Below are 10,026 nucleotides of genomic sequence, written 5' to 3'. Positions count from 1 at the left end.
CACCAGCTCCGATGCCGACCGGCTTTGATTACGAGCAAGATTCATGGACAGTCGCCACTCAGGCATCAGCTCCAGTGCCAGTAACCGCGTCAGAAGCCCTCCGAGTCACAGCCACAAGCCCTGTGCCTCAGTGGAGACCTTGTGCGTGTCGCGTTGCCTGGCACGCTGGCAAAACTAAAAGAGATTACTGTAAAGCCAGGCGGAACGTTAGAGAGGGAAGGCGTGGTAGCTACAGAACTCTGTTACGAGGGTGCGAAGAGCGTTTTCCAGCCAGACAGAGAAGGGTTCAGCGTTCTGTCCCACCTGCTGTGACGCATGGAGTACATATCTCGCCTTCGAGCTTTCTCCCTCTAGGGTCATAGGGAACTCACTTTACCGGAGACAGCTAACTCTCTTGTTTAGGGTTGTGCAAATCATTGGCCAAAGGATGTCATAGGGCATTGCAGTCACAATCAGATAAACGCAAGGACGAACCATGTACGCTCAGAATCTGCCGCTTGCTCACAGTACTTGTGCAGGCACAGGTATCAGGACTACTTTATCGGCAGCATGATTGAGCGGAGGAGGAGGAGAAGCAACGAGAGAAGACGTGATTGGAATACAAGGCTCTGAGGAATAGTGGAACTTGGGACAGGTTGCCTTTTACATTTGTATCTCCGTTGATCGGACACCAGTAGGTGTGTTTGTTTTGGTAGCAGCTAGCTTCAACATTAGATTTGAAATGGGCGTGGGATGTTTGCTCTGCCTTAGTTTTGATGGACTACATACCTATTGAGAGCAGATTGCCCGCGGCTCCACCAGTGGATGTCGTCAAGTTGCTGGCGGTTGAGCAGTGCCTTCTTCCCAATGAACCTTTTTGCCACAAACACCCTGCTTTAAGGCTCGCCAACCGTCCTTGCCTTGGGGTGCTGTTCCTGAGTAGTTGCTCAGCCCTGGCGCTTTCCAGCTCCGCTGTTGCCTGTTACATCACCACCAGCGTTTATCAAACACCAATACACCTCCCTTCCAGATATTCCTTCAGCGCGATATGTCCATTACCTTCGGCCCATCAGCTTCTGGGTTTTGTGACTTATATGACAAGTCCAAGACTCGCAATCCATATTCCAAACGCGTCGTGTCTTTCTGCGATTAGCCCGTGATTTGCGTTCGTTCCATCCTAAACTGGCCAGTACAAGAAGGCTCCTTTCCCAGCCGCTCGATGCTTCGCAAATTGGGTGGCCCAGGTCGATGATTAGGTGCGCTAATTCGAGGTTTCCGCAGATGCAGCCGTACTCCAGAGCTGAAAGGCTCTCGGATATACTGCTGTATGTACAGCGAATATCACACATGCTCACAGCCGGGGATGTCGGTGAAGTTCGAAAGCCGCAAGATCCGAAGGTAGAATTGTTTTCTCTTTGGTAAGCAAAAAGCAACGTCAGAGGCTTCTGATACTCCTTCAGAACAATACTTTGATGCGACATACCTCCAATTTGCTTGACTAACTTGAGCTCGAGGCTGTCAATGGGTAGATGCGAACTCCTGATTGTTGCCCAGAGGCTCCTTCACTGCCGGCCAACTTGCATTCCCGGAGATGTTTTCGAACGTTCTACATTCAAAGAAGAATGTCAGCAGACAGCGTGGCGGAGTGTTTAGAGCACTGGACACGACTTACCTTGCTTATAAACCTCAGGATGGCTTTCTCTCAAAGGAGTCAAGATTCCTTTTCGCCTCAGAGTACGGTCTTTAACCACCCTCCCATGAAAAATTAGTTGTGGCTTTGCAGCAATCCCGTCATTCTCCTTCCTCGCCATAGAGAGCCGAACACCAATCGCGATGGGGTTATGTAGACCGTTTTTGGTCATGTACTTCCGAAGTCCCCATTTCTTGAATTGATATTCGTATTGTGGCGTTCTGGACAAAGTCAGCGCGATCCTGCCCTTGAACCTTACCGCGGGGAGATTTAAACAATGCATATGTGGCCTGGAAAGAATGTCGCTCCTCCATTATCCCCGTGAGCTGTTTCAAACATAGATCTCGGGAGATGTAGAGTTCCACGAGTTCTTCCTTGAAAGATTCCCATTTTTAGTTCCTTCTTTGGCTTCTGTGATGCAAGCTCCATTAAATGCCCGAGAAGGATATCGCGGTTATAGATTTTGGATCTCCTTGCGAACAAGAAAGTGGTGATAAGTCAAAAGAGTACAGGGCTGGAGGTGTATCCTGTTCGCGTTGAACGTGTTGTGCAGTGTGAATGGCCTCAAAACAGAACAGTTCGAGCCGCATTAAATGTGGAAGGATGATGGAAAGTCAGGAGAAATACCACACAGCTTGGCCATCACCTGTTGGCAAACGTGGGAACTGAACTTGGCTTTGGGGAGGAACATGCTTTCCATATTCTCAGCTTGGGTGCGTGGCGCCTTGTAGCGCGTTCCGATGCCTTGACTCCAAGCCCGGCAAAAGATGATATCTGCCTGGATGATCGTTCAAAGGCAGATTGCTTTTGATTGGCCGACAACCCATTTCAGAAGAGGGTACGTACTGGGTCGATCTTGACCCTGATCATTGGAAACATTGAATCCAGGCGATTAAATGTACGAGATCGTGCCATTTCCATTGGACGAGAACCAAAATCAGACCGGAAGGAAGTCTGAGGCACTGCTTCAGAAATGATGCTGAAAACCACGATCGGGTCAGTAGGTAGAGAACAGCAACTGCGTCTTGAGCTTGAGAACAGATTTATAAAGGTACCGCCGTGCCTCTTCAAAATGTGCAATGTAAACCTGAAGGTAGCTCCCGTTTTGCTCGTCTTTGCACACCAAAACTTCTGCGGCATTGCTTCTCTCCCACTTACTGAAGCTCGAGACGGTGGCTTGTCACCAATCACTCTTCAAGACAAACACTACCCAACACATCAGAACTTGACACAATGAATCGTCGAAACCCCACTTCAGCAACCACATCCACAGTTAATTCTGACTTACGGTACCTATTTAACGCATTTCTTGAGTTTCTGTTTCTGTTCACTGTAGCCACTTCCTCATCCAAGTCACCCTGTGTCTTTGTTGTCTTGGATAGAATAGGGTTAGGGTTATACATTCAAGTGTCCCAATCCGTAGTGCCCAGACCTGCTGCTCCACTGTTTGTTTTGTTCATTTCCGAGCAGCAAGCAAACTTGAGATTCGTGTTTTCATCAACTCAGAATCTTCAAACAAACTGGGCTCATAATTAAAGTTATTTTGGAAGAGTATTTTTTGAGGATAATGGATCACCCCTCGTGTCTGCATGTTGGACAAAGACCACCAGCTCCTGACTTTGACCGTCCACCACCATCACCTGTTGTTGACCTGCGGGCAACGGCAACCCCTGAAAACCACTGGGAGCAACAACAACCACCACCACCTCCGTATACACCGCTCCCGACGCTTCCACTTCCACCACCACCGCCGAGGCCGCCCCGGCCGCCCCCACTTCCGGTGCGGGTCAATGTAGATCCCGGCATCGGTGCACTCCGGATTGAAGACCCTCTCCGGCCGGTGTCGCGCGGCGAAGTCAGAAGCCCGCAAAGCCCCTATTTTCCACCACCACCGCCACCACCACCACCGCCGCTCAGTCACCGGCTCCGGGTGCAGACCAGTCTACCGAATTTATCCCAGTACGGGTTAAAGTCTCCCAGTCTGAGCCCACGCCCAACAACTCCCACACCCGTCAGCGCCGCTGCGACATTCGGGCCGGGTGTGACCCCCGGACCTAACTCTGGTGCAGAGTCAAAACCATTCTGGCAAAACGCCCTTTCAGAAGCCCGTTATTTCGCCGGTGGCTTGATCCCACCGCCGACCGAGTCAACAAAACACTACACCATTTTGCGACATTCCTCACCACTCATCTTTTATCGTGGCCCCAGCACCTCAGTTGAGATATCCATCTTCAGCGCCCCAGACTATCCCCTCCCACCAGATCGCTCAATATGGCTTCAACAACGCGGCTTCTCCGGCGACAGCGGCATGAAGATCAAAGCCTTCTTCGGCTCCACAGACGACTGGTTCAACGTCACCCCTTCCGTCGCCGTCCAGCCAGACGAAGTCGAGCGTGACACCGAGCGCGGCTGGAAGAGAGACATGGACAAAGCCGCCAGAAAGATGCTCAAAGATAAAGGCCCCAAAAAAGCCCACATCCCCCGCGAAACCCACGTGGTCCGCATCCCTGAAGCCTCGGACGACGGTTACTTTCGTCTTCACCTCTGCGCCGGTGGCCCCCCTGATGGTCAGGCAGACGAAACCAGCTCCTCCTCAAAACGCAAAATCCTCTGCTCCTCCCCCATCTTCCGCGTAGCCAGCACCTCAACCGACTCGTCCAAATTCCGCGGCGCAACCCTCTCCACCCTCCCCCTCGAAGCTGCAGCCTTTGTCGGCTCAAAGGTGATCCTCTCCCGCATCGACCCCATCATCGCCCCCATCCAAGCAGGCTACGACCGCGTCGCCCCCGGCCTGGTGAAAACCCTAGCCTACGAGGTAGCCACGGACAAAATAAACGAAAATGCCGCCCTCCGTCAAGAAAAAAACTCGTACATCCCCTCCTCCCGCTCATCCTCCTCCTCCTCCTCCTCCTCCTCATGCCATGATATTGGCCCCGACTCCGGCCCCATGCCCCCCTTCCCCCTGAAATTCACCGGCCTCGTCAACCGAGGAACAGGGAGATCCACCGCCGAACTTGGCGTCCCCACCGCAAACCTGCTGCGCACATCCCCCGAATCAGCAAGGTTCGCCCTGAGGGGTGTGTACGCCGGGTGGGCGTGCATCCTCCCGCCCAAAACCGCCTCCTCCTCCCCCGACTGCCCCCCGCCCCCGTCGCCAGTCTGGCACGAGGCTCTCATCTCCGCCGGCCCTCTCCCCTCCTCCCGACCGCAAGCGGCCCCAGAGCCGCAGGTGGCTGTCCACCTGCTCCACGAATTCCCCCGTGGTTTTCTCGGGAGGGAGATCAAAGTCATTGCGATGGGGTATCTTCGCCCGTGTCTGGGGTTCAACGCGCAGATAGAGGACAAACTAGTGGCGTTTAGTCAGGACGTGCACATGGTCTTGTCTTGCCTTTCTGGGCCGGGAAGGAGAGAAAATTGGGGACCTGAAAACGCGGCGGTGCTGCTGAAGCAAAAGAAGAGTGAGAGAGGAATGGGGGAGAGATTTCTGGATGTCAAGGAAAAAGTCGCCAGCAAAGTGCCGAGTGTGCCGCTTCACAAGGTTGGGATTCGGGGGTTTGATCCCGAGGCGAAGGATAGGATGCATGGGAGGGGGGGTTATTGGGTTAGGAGGTGAGTTGTTTCCAAGGTCTGGGTTATTAGATGTGGACTCCTTTCTTTTGGTTTAGTCTTTGGGTATTGGAGTTGGGGGGTTTTTGACATTCGGTTTTGGGGGTTAGATTGCGGTGGTCGAAGAGAAAAAAAAGTCTTCTATTTGGTATAATTTCAATAACGTATATATATATCATCATATCCATACCTGTGTATCATCCCATTGTTGTCTCGTGCTCCCCTTTTGTAATCCCTGCCCCAAATTCCTGTATGGGGCGTGGGTTTCGCACGTTGCGCTTTCGCTCCCAAGCGCCATCCGTGATATTCCTGCGGCGTGTTTTCCATCTGATAACTCCGCTACCTAATTCTGTCAAGATTCGTCTCTTCGTATATATATAAACCGCGGCGCGAGGTACTGCGTTGTTTTGCTCTCCGTTATGAACACACCTAGCCATTGCTGTTGATTCTGGCATGCATGGTGGGACGCCGGTGCACCTGTCGCCTCCGTTATTTGTTCTTGTTGGATCTCAACAGCGTGATTTAACGCAAGATCACATCTGCTGCTGCGTCCTTCCACAAATATTACCGCTCATCAGTCTATCCTGAGCTACCTGCTCACCCCCCTACGCTATCGTTGTTCAGCTCATTCAGCACCTCCCTGACAACATTCATCTTGACTGGCTTCGTCAGGAATAAGTCACACCCGCTCGCCGTCGCCTCATTCCGGCTTAAGTCGCTGCTTAGTCCCGTGAGAGCAACAATCTTGACCTTGTCAACAACACCCGCGTTGGCCTCCATCTGCCTAATTTCCCGTGTGGCCTCGAAGCCATTCATGATGGGCATGCTGATATCCATAAACACCAAATCAAACCGCGCCCCCTGGCCTTCCAAAGATTTCTTGTAAAGTTGTGCAGCTTCCAAGCCATTGGCTGCAGTGAGAAAGGTGTGGTTGAGTTTGCGGACCACCTGTGTGAGGAGTTTGATGTTGATGGGGTTGTCGTCAACAAGCAAGAGATGCCTGGTGGGCGCGGAGGGGGATTGCGCGGTGCCTTTAGCATTAGACGTCGTTGGTGAAGTGATAGGCTTATTAGTCTTCGCTTCCACTGGCACTGCCGGCCGAGGGTCTGGTCCGGTTATTGGTCCTAGTTCTGTTTTCAGTTTCGCCAGCGCAGGAACACCCGGACTGAGAGGGACAGGCGTAATCCATTTGGCGACGGCAGATGCTTGGGCCGAATTGATGGACTGGACTGTGTCGATGTTGAGAGGCGTTTTGGCTTCAAGAGCCGCGCATAATACTGCCGCCAGTTTCCTGGGGCCCAGGGGGTGGTGGATGTGAAGAGGGTGATTCTTTGTTGTACTCGACTTCAGGCATGATGGCGGCCCAGAGCCTGAGCACAGCAAGACCAAGGGCGCAATATGCGAATGTCTGACCATGAAGTCATCGATGTCTTTGTGTGCTGTATCATGAGGCGCGCCAGAATCCAAAACGTAGATATCTGCGGTTGGCAGTGGCTCATTATGTGTTGGTATGGTCACTGTCATACCAAGGGTCTCACCCGCGTTGGACTTCAAAGCCCTTTCGACACTCATGGTCCAAAGGCGCTGATCTTTGTTGGCCCCTGGACCAGTGTTGTTGGACGCACTGTACACTTCGCTCGTGATCAGACACAAAGTGCGACCAGCGAGCTGGCGTTGATGTGCGTCGAATAGTTGCTGTGGAGGTTGGACAGGCACTGCCACCGATGAGTCTGTCTCATCCTTATTCAGGGGAACGAGGACTTCGACGCATGTACCTATGCCAACCGAGCTGTAAACTTCAACGACGCCTCCGAGGTCATTGACCAGTTGCTGGACAATGCTGAGGCCGAGGCCCATGCCCGGTGAGTGGCTATTTTCCTGGGAAAACGGGGTGAACAGGTGATACTTCAAATAGTCGGAAGACATTCCCAACCCAGTGTCCTGCACCGAGAAGGAGATATGTTCAGAAGACTTCCCTGTCTTATCCAGTCGCTGAACTGTTTTGAGTTTCACCTCAATTCGTCCAGTCAAAGTGTACTTCAGGGCATTTCCAAAAATGTTCATGACGATGCGCTTCCATGCACCGACGTTGACCGGCATTCTCCAGGCAGATTTCATCGCGACATGGACGGTAATCAGTAATGGACGGTCGGGTACGCTGCTGTTAACTGGTTCTGCTATCTTCTTGAGCATCGACGATTGCATGTGGAAGGCGTTCCCAGATAGGTGGCCGACACGGATGGTTTCCACAACTTCCTCCACGAGCAGCCCCAAGTCAGTGACTCGGAGCTGTGCAGCCGGTGACTTGTGATCACGTTCCCGGCCGGCGTGGGTCACCACAGCGTGGTCGAGCAAGTTGTTGAACGTGTCGAGTAACGTTGTGGCGCAGGAGTCCAGCATATCCAAAGTCGACAAGAGTGGGCTGTCCAACATATTCTCTCGCAGCAACTCGCTGCTGGCCATGATTCCATGAAGTGGACTGCGCAATTCATGGCTAAGGGATGAAACAAAGTCTGACTTTGCGCGACTGGCGGCGAGGGCTTCAAGTCGTGATACCTCGGCCATGATGGAATTGCCGAACGCAGACACCAGACCGATATCCGTGATGTCGATAGCCCGAGTCGGGTCTTCCACCCAACCCAGACTGGCAGCATACCAGCATTCGCGCTGGAAATGCCACAACGGCAGGAAGACGACGTATTTGGCAGAGGGCAAAACTCGGAATAGGGCGTCAATGTCATCCTTCAGTCGTACAGTTGCTGGGTCTGGTTGTTGACGAGAGGACTGGAATCGCTTCCCAGGTCCGTAACTGTCATCGATCGGGCCATATTCATCAGCGGTAAACACTTTGCCCTGAGGGAATGCGCGGATAAACCGTTGAAGCGATACTTCAGGCAGGCGCGTCTGGGAAGAGTGAGTAATGTTTTCACCAGTGGGCCCTAGACAAGATTTGACAATGGCAGAGCAAAATGGGCCTTCTTCATAGTCGTGGAGAGTCCCTGGCTGGCTACTCAGAGTGGGCTGGTCGGACCTGTCTCTATAAGAACTTGGCACTGCGTCGAGAAACATGAAGCCATCCATGTCCATAGAGCGTCGAATGGTACCGGCGGCTCGGAAGAAGGTGGTTTTGATGTTGGCTGAAGATATGAAGCCACTCCCGTGTGATTCCGAGGTTTCCGATGAGGGGGCCGGTGGGTTTGCAATGGCGGCTTTGTCTGCATCGGTGCGAGCGATAGCCGTCTTCAATTGTTGTTCCATCGGATTCTCGTTGACCTCGTCCCGCGGGGTTGTTGGAGGTGTCTCGGAAGGAGTCTGTCTGGCTTCTGACAACAAAGAGAGGCCAGACTGGCCTGACTCGATTGACGACGATGAAATGACATTAATCGGTTCTGGTCGTTGAGACCCGTCAGACGACTGCACATCAGTCGAATCAGCTCTGCCGGAGGATTTGCCGTCGTCGTTGGAACCTCCAATGCTGCCCGGCTGCTCCGTCGTTGTCGGAGGATCGAGGTCGCTGGGCGCCGGCCTAGGTATGGCACTCGCACGGGAGGGCCGCTGTGAGGGTGGTTCATGCCTGATGAATCCGCTTAACCCTTGTATTAGCTGGGCCGAACGATCTCGGCTCTGCTTTATCCTAACATTCTCCAGATGCGCCATGATGGCGGCAGCAATCTCGTTCATAATCTCCACTTTTTCGTCATCGTCAAACTCATTCAACTTGCTGTCCACCACGCAGTAGCTTCCCATCAAGTACCCAAGCGAAGAGACCAGAGGGACCTCGAGGTATGATCGGAAGTAGGGGTAATTCTTGACATATGGGCGGTCTTTGTAGTCGGGGTGTGTCGTGAAGTTGTTGATGATATATCTCGTTCTATTCGCAATGACATCGGGTCCTGTTTTCACCCATTCACCTGTCTCGTCCATAAACGCGTTCATGGTTGCCGGACACACACCATCGCAATTCCTCAGCTTGCAAACACCTATCGCGATGGTGTCTCCCGGGTCGGAGATCAAGTCAAAAAGCGAGTGTGATCGCGTGATCTCCGAGACGACATATTGGTATGTTCTATCGATGAGAGACACAAAGGCTCTGTCGCAGCCCAGTCGCAGGGCGCCGAGTTGAGTGAGGCCATTGAGGATGGGGTCCGAGTTCAGCGTGGCCTTTTCGGCGAAAGCGGTGGGGAGATCTGGAGGGAACGAGGCGGCCAAGAGGTAACTACACAGGAGGGTCACAGTTAGGTGAGTGAGATCGAGGTGTTGAGCGCGGGCGTGGGCGACGTACGCTGCGATCTCTCTCTGCCTGGCTCGCTCAGAGCTTTTCACCTCGACGGCGTCACTTGCTGCCACAACGGCCGGCACCGGTGGCTCGGGGCCATGAACCGACATTCTAGGGCGTTGGATGCTAGGGCTAGAGGGCAAGTGGGTCTTGCTCTGCCTACATCGTTCAGTTGGATGGAGACGGTGCAAGCAAGATTGCAGATAGCAGAGGAAGGGTCAAAGAACTGGTATTTCCTGGTGGCGGGCGCAACCCAAAAAGGCTGGCGAGCGTGCCTGTACTCTGTACCCCCAGTCCAGGCCCAGGGTGGGCGGGTTGAGTGGTGTCAACTTGGTTGCGGTGGGGGGGGGGGCGGCCGGACAAGACCAGAATGTTTCCGTGCCAAGTTCTCGTACCTTGAGCGTCCCAAGTCTTGTTGCTCACCTGCTCACCCAAACTCTTCGCTCTCTCTGGCCACCTTTGAAGCAGCGTCTCC

At 53.3% G+C, this 10,026-nt stretch overlaps 2 protein-coding genes across 2 annotated transcripts; one reads left to right on the top strand and one right to left on the bottom strand.

Moving 5' to 3' along the window:
- Nucleotides 1-3,236: 3,236 nt before the first annotated feature.
- QC761_702970 (uncharacterized protein) lies at nt 3,237-5,282 on the top strand (the record flags this gene model as incomplete). Its single annotated transcript, XM_062881878.1, has 1 exon — nt 3,237-5,282. The coding sequence occupies one exon, from the start codon at nt 3,237-3,239 to the stop codon at nt 5,280-5,282; it is 2,046 nt and encodes a 681-aa protein (XP_062727934.1).
- Nucleotides 5,283-5,395: 113 nt separating this feature from the next.
- Nucleotides 5,396-9,661, bottom strand: QC761_702980 (uncharacterized protein; the record flags this gene model as incomplete). The annotated part of the gene is made up of 2 exons (XM_062881879.1): nt 5,396-9,491; nt 9,558-9,661. 2 exons carry the CDS (start codon nt 9,659-9,661, stop codon nt 5,873-5,875), a joined length of 3,723 nt encoding a protein of 1,240 aa, XP_062727933.1. The 3' UTR covers nt 5,396-5,872.
- Nucleotides 9,662-10,026: the final 365 nt, after the last annotated feature.

Source organism: Podospora bellae-mahoneyi, chromosome 7 (genome assembly GCF_035222275.1).
Source record: "Podospora bellae-mahoneyi strain CBS 112042 chromosome 7, whole genome shotgun sequence".
NCBI lineage: Eukaryota > Fungi > Ascomycota > Sordariomycetes > Sordariales > Podosporaceae > Podospora > Podospora bellae-mahoneyi.
The sequence above is the reverse complement of the archived record's forward strand: the minus strand, read 5'-3'. Positions and strand labels throughout refer to the sequence as shown.